At 43.0% G+C, this 20,735-nt stretch overlaps 1 protein-coding gene across 1 annotated transcript in view; it reads left to right on the top strand.

Annotated features, from left to right (window-relative positions):
* Positions 1-20,735, top strand: part of LOC126485001 (uncharacterized) — an 89,621-nt gene that overhangs the window by 9,881 nt on the left and 59,005 nt on the right. Inside the window, exon 3 of the mRNA XM_050108606.1 lies at positions 4,166-4,462. Coding sequence (XP_049964563.1) covers positions 4,166-4,462 — 297 coding nt within the window. The remainder of the gene's footprint in view (positions 1-4,165; positions 4,463-20,735) is intronic.

Below are 20,735 nucleotides of genomic sequence, written 5' to 3'. Positions count from 1 at the left end.
CCGGCGGGGTCAGGGATTTTCTCTGCCTCGTGATGGCTGGGTGTTGTGTGCTGTCCTTAGGTTAGTTAGGTTTAAGTAGTTCTAAGTTCTAGGGGACTTATGACCACAGCAGTTGAGTCCCATAGTGCTCAGAGCCATTTGAACCATTTGAACCTATGGCTGGACCATAAACATGCTCTAACACATATTATTAGATACATGAACAAATTAAATATATATCAAAGGAATAGAACAAAGGGTAGGCCAGTAGCCTAATGTCTCTGTGCTTTCTAAAACACAGTAAATATTTAACCAATTTCTTCATGAACAGTATATATCGGATATAAACAAAGACATAGATGAATAAATATATTTATGAGTACGCTACTACCGTTTTTCGTGTAACTGTGGAGTACTTATGGTCTGACGCGATCGATAGTAATCGGCCACTTTGACCTCCAATAACTCATGTACTATTTAAGTTACATGCCTGTAATTCATACCAATTTAGGTTTACACTAATAGGTTTGTAAAGCCATGGCAATCGACAAAATCGGATGAAACGTTTATATTTTGGAAATTCGTTGCTGGGTGTTACCTGTATAATTTACTGTCAGATACTAGACTTTAAACTAATAAAGATATTGAAAATCTGATTACACCATCAGAATTGTTGTGCAAATAATAGCAATGCGCATGTTTCTTTTTGAGGTATCATGATTCATCTGGCTGCTATTAATTTCTATATGAACTGTGAAATTTCTGTCAAGATGGTTTTACAAAGTCCGCCATCTTTGGCACTCTCAGCAGACAAGTCTCTTTCATCGACACAGCGTCATCATGGAATTCCCAGCCACGCGGTTCCCGGACCCCGGCTAAAGTTCGGCACCATGCCGGGCCCTGGCTTGCCGATCGGCCTGTGCGGCCACACGAACTCCGAACTTAAAATATTTCCAGGGCGTCTCAACTCGCCCGTTACCTCACACTCTACAATACCAGACATTATAATAGCGCGTCTCGTTATTTTTAAGCATATGAAGCGCCTCACATCAATATGATATTCACTATTAGAGATTTGTAGTAAGTACCCATGAAAAGTAACTGGTCCTCCTTTCTTCTCTTTAGATCTGTAGCAACAACAATACTGCACCGTGGCTGTTATTACTACTAAAACGTGTAGAAACGTAGGTAAAAACAGGTGAATACGTGTAATATTGAAGTTTCGCTGTTACCACAAATTGCAGACAAGCAGCGACGTCCCAGTACTGCGAGACTAGCCCAGTTTGATGTTGAGAACATGCGCAGTAGGCTACGCTCACTCCTCAGGTATTTATATTCTGTGATATTAGCCATGGAAAACACCCCCATACAGTAGCACCACCTCACTGTCGGCAGTACAAACGGCGGCAGGTAATTTTCTCCAGGGATTCGCCAAACATAAGCTCTTCCATCCGATTGCTACACGGTATAGCGTGATTTCTCCAAATCACTCTTTTCCGGTCGTCCAGCGTCCAATGGCGCCGCACTTCACACTACCTCAAGTGCTGCTTAGCGATGTCTACAGAAATGTGCACCTTATGCAATGAGGGTCTGCCCGACCACTGTAGCCCACTGTTTTTAACTCTCTTCGCACTGTCATTATCCTAGATGGACTGCTTGCAACAGTTTCGAAGTCATGACGTCTGCCTGCTCTTGGTTTAGAGTGACTGTTCCTTCGTGCTCCACTTTACAGTCACATCACCAACAGCCGACTTCAGCAGCTGTAGAAGGTCTGAAACGCCGCTGATGGATTTGTTACTCGGATGCCATCCAGCGACCACCCGACATTCGAAGTCACTGAGCTCTCGTGACCGACCCATCAGCTGACAACACAGTACTGGGTACCTATTGTGTATCTTTCCGCCATTGTGCCGATAGTTTCCGTACTCAATAGCACCGAACGGTCTAGTACTCGAATTAGAGTCCCTGCGTTATTCAGTATGCATTTCGGTAGCGATACCGTTCGGGTCTAGAGAACTGAAGCGCTGTTGTCGGTTCGTGTCGCGCAAGCCAATCAAAAGCAAGCGGTCGCAGATCCGCGCATGCCCACTGCAGCGTTCACAGCGACACAAAGCAGCTAGCAGACGACACAGGCACGCTGTTCTTCCAAGTACCGAAAATTGCGTTTACGTTGCCATAACGCATGACGCCGCATTCCATCGGGCTGACGTGCCCGCCTACATTGCCTCCTCCTTAACAGTATCAGGTGCAGTATATCCATTTCCATAATTCTCAGCTGAAATGCATAAGAATTTGTACAGTTTCTCTGACCGCATGTTTCCCTGCATGCATAATAACGATCGCGTATTTGACTGTATTCAGCAGATTGTCGTAAATCCCGCATTACATAAGCTTATTCTCATTCGCACTGACATCGTTTTTGGATTTTACGTTTCGGAAAATGAGTTAGTAATAGTGTGTAGTACCACATTGTACTAATACATCTATAAAAAGACCCGAAAAATTGATTCTGAGAGTTTCAAAGAATAAGAAGATAAACAGAATGTGGTTATAACACGCTCCTAGAGATCCAAATGCTTAAGTAGCCCACTTCCCTATATGATGCGTCAACGATTTGGGTCTTAAAAACAAAATTGAAAAAAAAAAACCTCATTTTCGAGAGCTCCTGCAGTTTATAACATGCATCTCATGAATAAAAAAGTTTCATATATGGTGCTATAGTCTAAAATATTACGGCAGAGATGTTTCACCTCTGTCTACTGTGGTTGAGGATTCGATTGCAGATAAATACTTGTGACAAGCAAGATTATGAAGATGACTGCTGATAGTTACATTCCTAGTAATTTAAGCCGTGCTCTTAGATTCCTGTCTAACCGCATGCTCGGAAATCGCTACATATTCGGAAAAAATTGTGAATTATTCCTGACAAGAAAAAATATAAAGGTCACTGTCGGTTGCTTAACTCACAGCAATTTCATCTCCAAAAATTTCATATTTCATATTTTAAACACATAGGAATCACGAAATCATTACTGAGGAAGTGCGCTCTTAAGTGTAAGTAATAACGAATATTGCAGAAATATTAACTTACACGAATAACAATGTCTCAGAACGTGTTGCATATATGACGAGGAAAAAAATTTTCCATCTATCCATGCGCGAACCTGTGACCTTTCGTATCGCATTCCCGCGCGCTAACCACTTGGCCACGTCAAACAACAGAGACACAGTGCTCATTTGTTTTAGTATCGTGTAGAGGAACGTAGGATGACTTCGTTGCCAAACGGTGGTGCGTAAATCATAAATGCGTGATAGTTTGGAAGGTTTCCAATATTAGGCTTCACGTGATTGCTTCCCATTGTTACTTGAAAGTTGTAAACACGTTTCGATAATTACTAACTAACCCATTTGTGGGAAAAAGTACACAAAGGCACTAGTAACGTCAGTTCACACTCATGTAATATACGTAGGCAGAGCCGATGTCTTGATGTTTAATGATCTTTAAACTCATATTTGCATAAAAATAACACATATTTTGAGAGAATATTGACCGAAAACTTTTTTTTAATGTAATCATTCACAGTAACAACCTAACCTAACCATATTTCTAATAAAGGAAAATAGTCTATTACGAACTCACTTTCCAACTGGATGCGTTCTCTGGTGATTCTTTAGTACCACAGTCGCTAAATCCAAAGCTAAAACCGCTAAATATGTTTAAAATAACAAATTATAGGTGTACATAAACCACAGCTTACCGATCGACAGGGCCAGACCGAAATCCAAAACCTCTCGGTACAATTGTCATAAAATCGGTAGGAGGACCGTTCGGTAACAAGTCTCAGAAGCTTACTGAATAGGATATATTGAATAAAGAACCGAAAATGACGTCACTACCGAGACTAACCTACTACACCGATCGGTATGAACGATACAGAATAGGGCCCCTGTCTGGCTCCTTTTATAGTGGCGGGTCCGCTTCTCGTGACATCTACCGGTCAATTCCGCATTACACAGCGGTGTCCAAATCCTTTAGATCAGATAGTCTATCTCCCTGCAAACAAATAAATAATTAATTATGATACTTTAGTTGATGGAGATGGTAATCAAAACTTTATGACTGCCGCTAAACTGAAGTGGCAGCTGCAGCAGGTTGCAGCGATGACTAGCCAGTGTTCTTCGACAGGGAAGAACCCGCGGCCGGTGTGCGTGTCGGTGCCGCGGCTGCCGATCCTGCAGATGTGCGTGCGCTTCTCGAACGTCTACCCGGCGGGCCGCAACATCCACGCGTGCGTGTCGCTGCTGGCGCGCTGGGACGGCGACCAGGTGTTTCGGCGAGACCTCGACTGCGTGCGCCTCGGAGCCGACGGCTTCGCCGTCGTTACGCCAGAGCAGGGCGGCGGCCTGCCGCTCGGCAGCACCGGCGGCGGCGACGACGAGGACGTCGACGACTACGACGACCCCGAGGACCCGGACGCGCAGAGCGCGGCCGCCGACAGCGACGATGACGACGACGACGACGATGACGACGACGATGACGACGACGACGACGATGACGACGACGATGACGACGACAGTATTTTGTAGACTGACTGTTTTGCTGGAAATGCTCTCGATCAACTGTGCAGCTGCGGCTGCGTTATACATCTCAGTCAACATGATTGTGAACAGGACTCCAATATCATCGTGGCGGTGTTCAATCATTTTTCAATAAAGAAACGTGTGGCGATGTGACTATTGTAGTGTCAAGCTGTTTTAGAATGTGAAGGCAGAATAGCACAAGTTTGGTTGTAAAGCAGATTATTTTGTTTCTTCTGTAGACTTCATACAGGGCGAACACCATCGACAAAATTGTCCGGCGGTATTTTGCGAATATAATGGACCCCTTGTCCACAGTGTTTCTACTAGGTAATTAGATTCCAGTTGATCTCGTACTCCATTTTTGTATATGCATTACACTACAAGTACCTGTACAACAGTGTCAATGTCGACTGTATTCACTTTGTACGTCGTTTCGAAAAAAGTTTTTCCAGCCATTCACGGTACTTGCTGCTAACATCGGTAATGTCCACTGCACTCTTGAACCTTGCATTCGGTGCTGTTCAGTTTTGACAGGGGTTTACTTTTCTGTTAACAGAGATACAAAACTCATAGATACCCTCCTCGTGTATGGTTTGACTGAGTGAGTGCAATGGAAAAGCTTCGCAATACACGACATGCAACTCTATCCCTCAGCGCGGCAACGACGTCACAATACTTTTGCATCTGAAGGCTGTCGCATTCATACACAATTTGTGTTGCACTTTTTGGTGAATATATATTTCCGACTTTTTCACCGTTGTGAAGCTTTTTCACAGAAGCGAAGTTAATGGGTTAACAAACCGAGAACATTATATTTACATTGTCATTGATTAAAAGGACACTGGAAATCATGGGTCTCTTATCCAAATATAACCTTACTAATATCTCTGAGAAATTTATGAAATTTTCTCGGTGGAGTTCGAGTTCTCCCAGTATATTACTTTGGAAATCTGAGCTCGAATCGTCTCAGCAGACAACTATAGTGTTGTGATCGAAAGCTCTTTTGGCAAATGCGTTACGCGAAGTATGTTAAAAAAAATAGTCGAATTTTTAGTTGAACTGTGTCTCCTCCAGAGTAGCCCTCCACCACCACAACCACCACCACTCGCCAAGTAGTCTACTCAGACACTTCCCGCGTTGTTTCCACTTCGCCACACAGCTGAAAACCTTAATGTGGAACGTCCTTCAGTACCCTTCTTTTTGTCGGGCACAAAACTCGCGTATCGTTAAAGCTAAGTGATGCAGGGCGTTGTCATGGTGAAGGGACTACAAGTTATTGCAAAGTTTGTAAAAACAAAATAGCTGAGATCCTAATCTCATCTGGAATTTCTCTGATAGACGAAGAATACTTCCACCAGTGTCTTAATTTTCTGAACGTGATTACTACTTGTTGAGGTGGAAGACCTTCCTAGTCGAGGGTCATCTTCATTTAATACACAACAACCTTTTTATGGGGTGCATCATACGTAACACCGCGTTCGTTTGAGAGTATCGTCTCCGTAAGCTTACTTCTGAATCTCAGACGTCTTTGTGAAGTTGCAGAGTGAATCTCTCACCTGCAGCGGAGTGTGCCCTATTTTGAAACTCGCTGGTGAGAGCAATGCTCGAGGAAAGTAGGATTCCAGGTTCGAATCCCATTCAGATGGTTTTAGTCCCCGCAAATATTTTCCCCACTTCCGCACAAAAGTTTGCGTTGCATCTTGGTGCTCTTAAGTCTGACACTGCAAAAGCCGCAGAAACTCTACCACCTATCACTCAACTGACAACTGTTCGGAAACCAACGAAGTAATGAATGGTGTTAAGCAATGTGATTCTTGAAGTTTACCCGGCGGATAGAACATTCCACCATCTTTCGGGTGTGTATCCGGCGCAGCAATATTTCTTCTTCCAGTAGTTCTGCTGATGCCTTGAAGATTGCTGTGCGGTTATAAGCTGAAATATCGGAAGAAAAAGATTTGCCGTGACGGATGCACACCCAAAATATGATGGAATCGTGTTACACAATCTGGCCACTCAGGGATTGTCACCAATTCAGTGCTACCAACGAGACGTCAGTCATTTTTTTGAATAGAGTTGGTTGGCATTGTTCACATGTACAGTTAAATGTATCATTCAGTCCCAACTTGTGAACGAAACTGATGAAACATTTCGATAACCTGAATTTAATGCTATATTTAAAAGACATTTTACAATGTAGTGACGAAAAGCGCATAATGATAATGGTTGATGTAGACACTGCATTCTATTTAAATTAATTTATTTATATATTATTTATTGTCTGTGGTTGCAATTTGTATCATATCTCTTGCTAGTAGGCACATACATTGAAATCACATTGTAGAATCATTTTGACGAATAAAGTCACCGTCATAATTAACAATTGTTCACAAAATGTCGAGTAAAAAACCTCCGTATCATGTTCCAAGTGTAAGGGGCAGTCAATGGCGATTAGTTTTGAAATAATAAACAGTTTACTTACTTTTTTCAATCTGTCTCGTTTTCATTTGACTGTCCGTCTTAAATGTGTAGTTCTATTACGTTTTTGTAGTGTATCACACTCTCTGTTGTTTGGTATAATTGCGTGACTTCTTTTTCAGATCCAGAAGTTCTAATTGGGTTATTATGTGATGCTCTCAGTAATGACTAATTCACTTGTCACATGCAAAGACCATATAGACGGTGCAACCCAAGGCCCAGGAGCACACACATTTCTATTTCTCCAACAGTGGCACTTGATTAATGCATTGCACTTGTGACGATGTGTGCCGCCGCTTGGCAGTCGTACACTACTCAGTGCATTTCGTAACGATGTATATCGTGTCATGGAACTTTTATATTAGTAATTTAAACGTCTGTACCTCTTACAGGAAATTTTATACACAGGGTGTTCATAAAGTCCGAGAATACTTGCAATTATTTATTGCACAAGAACCAAGCATTGCACAGATATCATACATATGTCATTTTGAAGAGAAACTCTGAAAGTTTGGTAATTCGCCGATAGTCAGCGCTAGTCGCAAACAGGGCGAGTTCAGGTGTGGGGCGAGCTTTCTGTGTGTTGGAGTTCGAGAAAACCAAATTTGCTACAGCTGTTCAACCGATGGCTGATGCCTCAAGTGTAATCGGACTCTCCGTTCATCTTTCAGCAGGATAGGGCTCCACACCATTTTCATAATGAAGTTCGTGGGTACCTGAACACGGAGCTGCCACATTGATGGATCGGCCGTGCTACAGAAGGGGACAGCTGTTTTATGAAATGGCTTCCCCACCCACCAGATCTCACTCCGTGTGAGTTTTTTCTGTGGGAACTCATTAAAGATCTAGTCTATGTACCGCCTCTACCACGTAATGTAGCAGAGCTCCCGGAGAAAATACGGGAAGCGACTGCCACAGTCGACGATGCCGTGTTGGGACGGGTATGGCAAGAATTCGATTACCGTATTGACCTCTGCCAGGTCAATCATGGTTCGCATATCGAATGTTTGTAAAAAAAGACTTTCAGAGTTTCTCATATGTATGACATCTGCACAATGTTTAATTCTTGTGCAATAAGTAACTGAAACTTGTGATGGCTTGTAGATAATCCGAAAGGAGTAATCAAATGAAATTGCATTTGCGACCTTGACTATTAATATTTTTCTGAATGCACAGCTTTGACTATGTCAAATAATAAGATATTATACACTGAAGTACCAAAGAAGCTGTTATAGGCATGTCTATTCAAATACAGAGATATGAAACAGGCAGAATATGACGCTGCGGTTTCCAACCCCTATATAAGGCAACAAGTGTTTGGCGCAGTTATTAGATCGGTTATTGCTGCACGTTGGCAGGTTATCAAGATTTAATTGAGTTCGAACGTGGTGTTAGAGTCGGCGCACGAGCGGTGGGACACAGCAGCTCCGAGGTAACGATGAAATGGGGATTTTCCCGTACAATCATTTCACGAATGCACCATGAAGATCAGCAATCGCGTAAAACATCATATCTCCGACATCGCTGCGGCCGGAAAAAGATCCTGCAAGAACGGGACAAACGACGACTGAAGAGAATGGTTTAACGTGACAGGAGTGCAGCTCTTCCGCAAATTGCTGTATATTTCAGTGCTGGGCAATCAACAAGTGCAAGGGTGCCAAACATTCGACGAAACTCATCGATATGGACTTTCGGAGCTGAAGGCCTACTCGTGTATCCTTGATGACTGCATGACACAAAGCTTTACGTCTCTCCTGCGCCCGTCAATACTGACATTGGACTGTTGATGACTGGAAACATGTTGCCTGCTCGGACGAGTCTCATTTCGAATTGTATCAAGCGGATGGACGTGTACAGGTATGGAGACAACCTAATCCGTGAATTTCAACAGGGGACTGTTCACGCTGGTGAAGGCTCTGTACTGGTGTGGGACATATGCAGTTGGAATGATGTGGGACCCCTGATATTGAAACTTCTTTATTTAAATGTGTGTGTCTGTACTTAGATTGCTGAATGACTGAGAAGATGAAACTTCTACGTTATTTGATTCTGGAACAGCCGAGTAAAACTGAACGTACTGAGCCTACTTCCTCTTTACTTTTTCTTATCATGTCAACACTGATCCACAATTTTCTAGCGCAACGCAGTCTGACTGCTCAAAAAAATTACAACTTGATTTCAAATAATTAATTCAAAAGAATGGCTCTGACTAAAAAAAATTCTTAACAATGACCTATACATTTCATTAAGCACATAACTCACAAAAATCTTCATTATGCGAACTACTACAATACATCGAGCGTCAATACTGCCAACTAAATAAAAGATTCTAACTGCTGAAGCCACTAACTACTAATAGGCATGTGGTTAGCAAAGGAAAGATTTTGTTGCAAACCAAATAATGTATTTTTTTACCTTAATAATGTGACATCCAGTTCAAACACGAATATAAATCATATTTGACGTCCAGTACAAAGATATATAATCATGAATAATTTTCAATCTCAAGGTCGGGTACTTCCAGATTGTTAGCCTACGCATAGCACTTCAGACCTCTACCCTCCATGAATGCTAACTTCTCACATTTAACATCCATCACTGCTTTCTGTTCACCTGTAACTGCCCAACACTACTTCCATCACTGATGGCGACTAACTTCCAACTGCCCAACAGTACTGGCGATTAACTTCCAACGAGTCCGACCAGCCACAGAGTCTCTTACAAAGAAAGCGCATCAGAAATCCAATCCAAAGCGCTACACAGCGCTGCCAACACAGAAGCAGCCCACTTACAACACATCACCTGCATCCATTCATGTCCATTGTGTATTCCGACGGACTTGGGGAATTCCAGCAGGAGAATGCGATGCCCCACATGTCCAGAATTACTACAGAGTGGCTCTAGAAACACTCTTCCGAGTTTAAACACTTCCGCTGGCCACCAAAGTCCCCAGACATGAACATTATTGAGCATATCTGAGATGCCTTGCAACGTGCTGTTCAGAAAAGGTCTCCACCCTCTCGTGCTCCTATGGACTTACGGACAGCCATGCAGGATTCATGGTATCAGTTCCCTCCAGCACTACTTCAGACACTAGTCGAGTCCGTCTCACGTCGTGTTGCGGCACTTCTGCGTTCTCGCGGGGGCTCTACACGATATTAGGCAGGTGTACCAGTTTCTTTGGCTCTTCAGCCAATTAGTAATGCCATCATATGGCCTACCTCAAGGACGGTAGTGGCAACAGAGCCATTAGCACTAGTCGAGTGATCATCTTGAAGAACAGATTAAGGCTACAGTATTCAATGCTTCAAATTCACCGATACTTACAACAAAAATTTTCGAAAAATGCGTCGTCTACTTTAGTTAACTCATAGCTATGAGGAACAGATTAGGACTACAATATTTAGGGGTCAATATACGAATACTTACAATAACTGTTTTCAATTAAATGTGTTACGTCTGGTGGATTAAATATGTGTGGAAAGGTTACGTAAACTAGCAATAAATACAGCGGTAATATCATCTATTGGAAAACTATGTAAAAATTATAATTCTTTAAAGTACAATAAATAAAGAGAGAATAAGATATATATGTGAAAAGCCTGTTTGGTCAGTTCTCGCAGGCCTCAAGTAGCGGGTGGGTTTTCCGTCACTGAATATGAAAGCTAGAAGTCGTTAAGAGGCACGTGTCTCTGAGGCAGTGTTGTTTTATACATGCTAGTGGTTCATAAATGTATGACACGAATACATTGAAGAAATACGGGGCATTGCAAAAAGATTATATCTTCTACACGAATGAAGACGGAAACGTGGAAGAATGTTCATTTACGCCTAGGGCTACAAGTTTCTATTTTCAAGAGAACCATTCGATTTTACAATGGTAATTTTTTACACGGAAACACAAACAGCCGTATGCTATTTTCAGAAATGTTGTTTCGGATAAAAGTTTTGTCTCTCACAAATGTTCAATGTGCCCTCCATTGGGCTCACACCAGACATTCAGATCATAGCCAAACTCTCTCCACATTTTATTATATAAGAGACCTTGGATGCCAAGGGGACCTTAGATGCCAGTAGAGCAATGCGAGACCAGTAGTCACCTACTGGCGCCTTCTTCGAATGCTTTCAAGTGCGGGACGTGAATTGCTGTGCCCCGACGAACGTCACGTCGGCCGGCCGGGGTGGCCGAGCGGTTCTAGGCGCTACAGTCTAGAACCGCGCGACCGCTACGGTCGCAGGTTCGAATCCTGCCTCGGGCATGGATGTGTGTGATGTCCTTAGGTTAGTTAGGTTTAAGTAGGTCTAAGTTCTAGGGGACTGATGACCTCAGATGTTAAGTTCCATAGTGCTTAGACCCATTTGAACCATTTTGAACGTCACGTCGCGGCGCAGTTGCAACTGATCTGCACGTGTAGAAACGGAGAAAGCGAAACTCCTATTGTTGCTGCGTTACCGCCGTCTCCACTTCACGCACACTGGGCTACGAACGCGCTAGCCAGCTAGCTGAACCTACCGGTAACCACGTGGACCAACAGCTTGCAACTGCTGCCGAGCAAGCTTTAAGTTTTTACTCGCAACTAAAAATTCACCCCACTTTTCCCTCACCATTCATGTGGAAGATGTACTCTTGTGAAATCGGATGACTTTTCTAATCATTCCGTATTTGACCTCAGTTAATCATGCCAACTTAGACGGTTTTTTATGGGATTGAAGCATTCATTATTCGACAGCCATACGTGTGAACATTTACTTGTTTCCTCATTGTGAGCCTAAGGCGTAAAATAAAAGCAGATAGTTACTTACCTGAATAACAGTAGGGAGCAGTATAAAAACTATAACACGTCAGTTTTATGTAGACCATTAATATTAAAGGTTGGCAAGACGTGGAGAACCACGCGCTAGCCCGCATCTCGTGGTCGTGCGGTAGCGTTCTCGCTTCCCACGCCCGGGTTCCCGGGTTCGATTCCCGGCGGGGTCAGGGATTTTCTCTGCCTCGTGATGGCTGGGTGTTGTGTGCTGTCCTTAGGTTAGTTAGGTTTAAGTAGTTCTAAGTTCTAGGGGACTGATGACCACAGCAGTTGAGTCCCATAGTGCTCAGAGCCATTTGAACCACCACGCGCTATTCCCTGTATCAAAATTGAATTAAACAAGCAGTGCATTATATGCCTTTCAGTTCCCTTCAATACTCTACCATTGCATGAAACTGCGTGTAACATATAAATTCCATACTGTCTCACAAGACAAACGAAGATTATGTAAGAGGATTGCGTCTGACCATGATATGATTTGTAATATGAACTGTAATTCAAAATTTGGAAAGATGAGGCTGCCTTTTCAGTGGAAAGATTTCTTGATATTTTAAACATCTTGTGGCTGTGAGCTCAGCAACCGTGTATGCAATTATATAAAATGTAATAGTCAGGCAACCGGTTGCGCGCAATTTAATTTTATTTAAAAAACACATTAACCAGGCTTCAATAATTCTATCTTCATCAGAATGGTGATTTCATGTAACTTTTACCATTCTGATGAAGATAGTCTTACAACTATCGAAACCTGGCTAATGTTTTTTTTTTAATAAAAATAAATTGCGTGCAACCGGTTGGCTGAATATTACACTTCATGTAAACAAAAGATTTCTACTAGAAAGCAATCACAATGAAAAAGGATAACTTTAAAATACATTAAACCGCGCGATCCGAGTATAATGCATTAGTTTTTTTAAAAAAATATAGTTATTACAAGGCCACGGCTTCCAGCTGCCGTATATGGCCATTTTGTCATACTGTCAGAATGAAGAGTTGTGATTAAACAAGTGTGAGAAGCTGCTGAGGAAATTATTATATGGTACGAATATGAAAGCACATAGAGATTGAAACCAGCAACCTTGTAATAATTGTAGCGATTTAGATGTATTTCAAAAAAAGTTATGGAAATGTATAATGTACATGACAATTCTGTTGTTGTTGTGGTCTTCAGTTCAAAATGGCTCGGAGCACTATGCGACTTAACTTCTGAGGTCATCAGTCGCCTAGAACTTAGAACTAGTTAAACCTACCTAACCTAAGGACATCATACACATCCATGCCCGAGGCAGGATTCGAACCTGCGACCGTAGCGGTCGCTCGGTTCCAGACTGTAGCACCTAGAACCGCACGGTCACTCCTGCCGGCGTGGTCTTCAGTCCAGAGACTGGTTTGATGCAGCTCTCCACGCTACTCTATCCTGTGCAAGCTTCTTATCTCCAAGTACCTACCGCAACCTATATCCTTCTGAATCTGCTTAGTGAATTCATCTCTGGGTCTCCCTCTACGAGTTTTACCCTCCACGCTGCCCTCCACTACTAAATTTGTGATCCCTTGATGCCTCAGAAAGTGTCCTACCAACCAACCCATTCTTCTAGTCAAGTTGTGCCATAAATTCCTCTTCTCTCCAATTCCGTTCGGTACCTCCTGATTAGTTACGTGATCTAATCTTCAGCATTCTTCTGTAGCACCACATTTCGAAAGCTTCTATTCTCTTGTCTAAACTATTTATCGTCCATGTTTCACTTCCATACATGGCTACTCTCCACATAAATACTTCCAAAAAAGACTTCCTGACATTTAAATCTATACTCGATGTTAACAAATTTCTCTTCTTCAGAAACGCTTTCCTTGGCATTACCAGTCTACATTTTATATCCTCTCTACTTCGTCCATCATCAGTTACTTTGCTTCCCAAACAGCAAAACTCGTTTGCTACTTTATGTGTCTCATTTCCTAATCTAATTCCCTCCACATCAACTGATTTAACCATTAACCTCGTTTTGCTTTTGTTGATGTTCATCTTATATTCTCCTTTCAAGACAGTGTCCATTCCGTTCAACTGCTCTTCCAGGTCCTTTGCTGTCTCTGACAAAATTACAATGTCATCAGCAAACCCGAAAGTTATTATTTCTTCTCCTTGGATTTCCTACTCCAAATATTTCTTTTGTTTCCTTCACTGCTTGCTCAATATATAGATTGAATTCTTTCATAACCTTTTCAAATAAACTAATTTTCAGTTTGAGGTAAATTTAAAGAAAAATGTGACACACACAAATCAGAAAAAAATACATGAAACAAATATAGCCCTACTCATTTATTAACAAACTACTGTATACCAGTTGGACATTTACACACGTTATTAGAGACGCAGTTCCACCAGAGCTCTACATCCGAGGAAAAGAACCATGTAATAGCCTTTGGAGGGCCTTTCGTGAAGTCGTTTCTTGAAATCGTCCTATTGGTAATTCACTAATAATGTGTATAGGATAAACAAAATTCTGTCTCCTCATTTCCAACCTATCGCAACCAAATAACATGAAGAACTAAATTTTTAGCTAACGGCATTCTCATTGTATTACGTCGCCTCTATGAAAATAAATTAATGTGAATAAAAACTGTTGATTGAATATTGATTTTCCCTACTCAGATTAAATGTTAACAACTCCCAGTAATAATATCTGTACACACCCATGACGGAAGTGGTTTGTATTGTCTTATTGGTTAAATTGTATTTGCAAGTTCGTAGTCCGACATTGTCTCAGCGGCAATGATGGATCTTCTTATGTTTTTACATGCAAACAGACATGCTCTGACCAGATTCGACCACTTTGTTTTTACATGCAAACAGACATGCTCAGACCAGACTCGACCACAATCAACAGGAAAGCATACACTATCAGATCCAGACAACTGTTAGCGGGCATTAATAAGAGCTGTGTCCATCATTTGCCTTCACGATGGCTTGAAATCTGCTGGGGACACTTTCGATGAGGTGTGTGAACGTCTGTGACGTAATTACAGGGCATTCTTACTCAAGAGTGGAAACCAGAAAGTCTGAACGTTGGGATCTGGACCGAAATCGACGTTCTAATTCATCCCAGAAGTGCTGCACTGGGCTCTGGTCTGGATTCTGGGCAGGCCAGTCCATTTCAAGAAAGTTGCTGTCCACAATCCTCTGCCTCACAGGTGCTGCTTTGTAACACGGCATACTGTCATGCTATTACAGTCATCTTCTCCGAACTGTTACTCTGCTACACCCAGTACACAGCCCAAATGTTAAGCTTCGTTTTCAATAAATCGTTGAATCAGGACAATAGTAGAAACCGTCATTTGACCATCGGACGGACTCCCTTATGGACGACATAGCAATAAGCATCCCTGGCGTAGAGAAACAACTGAAAGATTTGAAATACAATAAGTCCAGATGAAATCCCAATTCAGTTTTGCAATGAGTACTCTACGGCATTGGCTCCTCACTAGCTCGCATTTATCGCGAATCTCTCGCCCAGCACGAAGTCACAATCGACTGGAAAAAAGCGCTGGCTTCTGTGCGTAAGAAGGATAAAAGAACGGACTCGTAAAATTGCCGACCACTATCCTTAACTTCGGTTTTCTGCAGATTCCTTGAACATATTCTCAGTTAGAATATAATAAACTTTCTTGAGACTGATAAGTTTATGTCCACGAAGCAGCATGGTGTTGGAAAGTATCTTTCGTGCCAAACTCAGCTTGCCCTTTTCTCGCATGATACGCTGCGAACTATGGATGAAGGGTAATAGACAGATTCCATATTTATAGGTCTCCGAAAAGCGTTTGACATGATGCCTCATTGCAGGCTGTTAACGAAGGTACGAACACATGGAATAAGTTCACAGATATGTGAGTGGGTCGAAGACTTCTTCAGTAATAGAACGCAGCATGTTGCCCTCGGCGGCGAGTGTTCATCAGAGACGAAGATATTGTCAGAAGCGCCCTAGAGAAGTGTGATAAGACCAATTTTGCTCTCTATATACTCGCACATAAATGATTTGGCGGACAGGGTGGGCAGCAGTCTGAGGTTGTTTGCTGATGATGCTGGGGTATACGGTAAGGCGTCGAAGTTGAGTGACTGTAGGAAGAGGCAAGATGACTTAGATAAAATCTCTGATTGGTGTGATGAATACAGTTAGCTCTAAATGTGGGAAAATGTAAGTTAACGCTGATGAGTAGGAAAAACAAACCCGTAATATTCGGGTACTGCATTATTACTGTCCAACATGACACAGCCAAGTCGTTTAATTAGTAAGACATGTATATTTCTATTGTCTATTGTCAAACCACAATTTATGAAAGATTTTTATATTTTATTAATAGGATTAAGTAGGAATAATTAATATTTGTCATGTTGGAAATAGTTGTGGTAGCAGGGAATGTCTGCACCAAAGTATTGTTGGCAAGAGAGACCGCACATTGATATAATTTTTAAAAGGGCGGGAGAGACATCGTATAGATACATTTTAAGAAAAGAGCGGGAAAGACCGCGCATTGATACATTTTGTAATGGTAGCAGGGATTGTCTGGACCAGAAAGCATTGTTGGCGGGAGAGAGCGCACTTTAGCGTTCGTAGGAAGTCAGTAGTAAGCGAGAAGTGAAGCGAGTCGATATAAGGTCTGAAGCGAGAGGTTGAGAGGAGCGGTGTGCCTGCCAGCCACCAGCTATGATTTACAAGAGATTATAAACGGATGTACAGAGACATCAGCTAACTATTATCATAAGAGGAAATAATAGTATTGATTTTTCTTTTTTTTTGAGAAACTCAAGACTATTGAAGCGCAATGCTAGTTGTAAGATTATTGCAAAAATAAAGTTCCATTTGAACGTTTGTAAAATCATTTCATTCAGAATGTAATTAATTTTTGCCAGCAATGTTGCATTACTGATTATAATTCATCCCAAAAACCATCAACGTAAAACTTTTGCAAAATTTTATTGTTGTCAAGAAATAGTTTAACTATGAATTACGTAACGTCAGTCAAATTAATTAAAGAATGACGTCAGCTTTGCTATTAAAGAATAACGTCAGCTTTGGTAATAAATACAGCCATTTATTATGATAGCCCACCAACAGCTAATAAAGTATAGTGTAACAGAGTAAGTATATTCATGTCGCTGTTCGATGTAGCAGTCAGATGGCGATCCAGTAACAGTAAAAAAGGTAAGGAACAGTTTTGGGTTATTCAGATAACGACTGAGGGCCACGACGACGACGCATTCTATGTTTCGTCGAAATAATTAGAGAATCACTTTTAATAAGCAGCAATTAAATTTGTATGCGAAGATTGAGAAAGAGAATTAATTTCAGAGGGAAGATTTCATTTGTTATTATTAAGCAAGAGGTAGACATTCAAAGGGAAGGTTTCATAGGTTATTGTAAAAGGGAAGGTTGCGTAACAAAAGAGATATAGAGGAGAGGGGGAAGGTTTCAGAGTATCTAGGCATAACGTTGCAAAGCGATATGAAATGAAACGAGGATGTGAGGATTGTAGTAGGGAAAACGAATGGTTGACTTCGGTTAATTGGGAGAGTTTGAGGTAAGTGTGGTTCATATGTAAAGGAGACCGCATATAGGACGCTGGTGCAATCTGTTCTTTACTACTGCCCGAATGTTTGGAATCCGTACAAAGTCAGGTTGAAGGAAGACATCGAATCAGTTACGAAGTGGGGTGTTAGGTTTGTAACCGGTACGTTGGAAAAACACGTAAGCGTTAAGAGATGCCTCGGGAATTGAAATGGGAATGAGGCTTTCTTTTCGATGAACATTTCTGAGAAAATTTAGAGAGCCAGCATTTGAAGTTCACTGCCGAACGATTCTACTACCGCCAACATACATCGCGCATAAGACCACAAAAGATAAGATACCAGAAATTATGGCTTACACGGAGTCGTATAGATAGTCGTTTTTCCCTCGCTCTATTTGCGAGTGAAACAGGAAAGGAAATAACTAGTAGTGGTAGAGGGTACCCTCCGCCACGCACCATACTGTGACTTGCGGAGTATCTATATAGATGTAGATTTGTATACTTAACGTTTTCTAAAACGCAATAAGGGGATTGCACCCTAAGCACGAGGAACATCACCACACTATAACACTACCTCTTCTATACTTCACTGTTGGCGCTATACATGATGGCAGGTAACATTCTCCAGGTTTTCTCCAAATCCAAACCCTTTCATCGGATTGCCACAGGGTACAATGTCATTCATCACTCCTAATCACTCGATTCCAGTCATACACTGTGGCGTTCGCCTTTTCGCCGCCTTGAGTGTAGCTGAGAATTGACTATAGAAGGAAGTGAGACATCTCATCAGCAACGAGGTTATTCGAGACCGTATTGATTACAGAAAAATGTGGCTTATGAGGAGCTGCTCGACCTTTGCACCACATACTTCCTCTCCCAGCACTGTCTGGGCTGGTGGCAGCACTCTGGAACTCACGAGTGATGATTTCATGCGACTTTTTACAATCACCCTCAGCAACGCTCGGCAGCCCCTGCCCATAAGCGCATGACGGCTGTTTGGTTTAGCTGTGACTGTTCCTCCGCGTTTCCGGAAATTTCGGAAATTTGTGGTAAGGTCTTATGGGACAGAACTGCTGAGGTCATCGGTCCCTAAGCTTACGCACCACTTAATCTAATTTAAACTAACTTACGCTAACGACAACACACACGCCCATGCCCGAGGGAGGACCCGAATCTCCGATGGGGGGAGCCGCCCGGACCGTGACAAGACGCCTCAGACTGCACGGCTACCCCGCGCGGCTCCGCATTTCCACTTCACAGTCACATCGCCAACAGTGGACTCGGGAGGGGTTGAAATACTCCGATGGATCTGTTAGTGAGGTGGAATCCAGTGACTAGACCAGTCCACATTCGGAATGACTGGGCTCTCCTGACAGACACGTTCCGGGTTACTGCCTCGCTACTGACAAGATGTCTCACCTCCTTTTACACTGCCGGAACCGCCTCTTGTGATAACTAGTGCTCATTTCAGTATTCCATAGCGGAGTATGGGTATTTTTAATCAGATCTGAACACCTAACTGGTGATCAATTTTGTACATGTTGCGCACATTTATCATATCAATTTTGTAATGGTTAATACTGTGATGTGAATCATTGTTAGAGGCTAATTGGAGTTAGAGCAGATATGTTATTTTACAGTATTTAACGTTTTAACAAAATTAAATAAAAATGTAGGTTTTTACGGAAACTGAAAAGCAACTTTCCGTATGTTCTATAGATATTCACTCCTGGAAATTGAAATAAGAACACCGTGAATTCATTGTCCCAGGAAGGGGAAACTTTATTGACACATTCCTGGGGTCAGATACATCACATGATCACACTGACAGAACCACAGGCACATAGACACAGGCAACAGAGCATGCACAATGTCGGCACTAGTACAGTGTATATCCACCTTTCGCAGCAATGCAGGCTGCTATTCTCCCATGGAGACGATCGTAGAGATGCTGGATGTAGTCCTGTGGAACGGCTTGCCATGCCATTTCCACCTGGCGCCTCAGTTGGACCAGCGTTCGTGCTGGACGTGCAGACCGCGTGAGACGACGCTTCATCAAGTACCAAACATGCTCAATGGGGGACAGATCCGGAGATCTTGCTGGCCAGGGTAGTTGACTTACACCTTCTAGAGCACGTTGGGTGGCACGGGATACATGCGGACGTGCATTGTCCTGTTGGAACAGCAAGTTCCCTTGCCGGTCTAGGAATGGTAGAACGATGGGTTCGATGACGGTTTGGATGTACCGTGCACTATTCAGTGTCCCCTCGACGATCACCAGTGGTGTACGGCCAGTGTAGGAGATCGCTCCCCACACCATGATGCCGGGTGTTGGCCCTGTGTGCCTCGGTCGTATGCAGTCCTGATTGTGGCGCTCACCTGCACGGCGCCAAATACGCATACGACCATCATTGGCACCAAGGCAGAAGCGACTCTCATCGCTGAAGACGACACGTCTCCATTCGTCCCTCCATTCACGCCTGTCGCGACACCACTGGAGGCGGGCTGCACGATGTTGGGGCGTGAGCGGAAGACGGCCTAACGGTGTGCGGGACCGTAGCCCAGCTTCATGGAGACGGTTGCGAATGGTCCTCGCCGATACCCCAGGAGCAACAGTGTCCCTAATTTGCTGGGAAGTGGCGGTGCGGTCCCCTACGGCACTGCGTAGGATCCTACGGTCTTGGCGTGCATCCGTGCGTCGCTGCGGTCCGGTCCCAGGTCGACGGGCACGTGCACCTTCCGCCGACCACTGGCGACAACATCGATGTACTGTGGAGACCTCACGCCCCACGTGTTGAGCAATTCGGCGGTACGTCCACCCGGCCTCCCGCATGCCCACTATACGCCCTCGCTCAAAGTCCGTCAACTGCACATACGGTTCACGTCCACGCTGTCGCGGCATGCTACCAGTGTTAAAGACTGCGATGGAGCTCCGTATGCCGCGGCAAACTGGCTGACACTGACGGCGGCGGTGCACAAATGCTGCGCAGCTAGCGCCATTCGACGGCCAACACCGCGGTTCCTGGTGTGTGCGCTGTGCCGTGCGTGTGATCATTGCTTGTACAGCCCTCTCGCAGTGTCCGGAGCAAGTATGGTGGGTCTGACACACCGGTGTCAATGTGTTCTTTTTTCCATTTCCAGGAGTGTATATTTGGTTGTTAGTCAACCATCATCCATTTATTATTCTGCAACATTGTGATCACGATTATTAGAATCTGCAATATCTAATTATACAAGGGCTATTCAAATAGAAACCTTAAAAATGCTAAAATATTTTTAATTTTTAATTGTAACAATGAACAAAAAAAAAATTAAATGTCATTTTGTCCTAGT

The sequence above is a fragment of the Schistocerca serialis genome, chromosome 6, assembly GCF_023864345.2.
Source record: "Schistocerca serialis cubense isolate TAMUIC-IGC-003099 chromosome 6, iqSchSeri2.2, whole genome shotgun sequence".
In the NCBI taxonomy this organism is placed as follows: Eukaryota; Metazoa; Arthropoda; class Insecta; order Orthoptera; family Acrididae; genus Schistocerca; species Schistocerca serialis.
The sequence above is the reverse complement of the archived record's forward strand: the minus strand, read 5'-3'. Positions and strand labels throughout refer to the sequence as shown.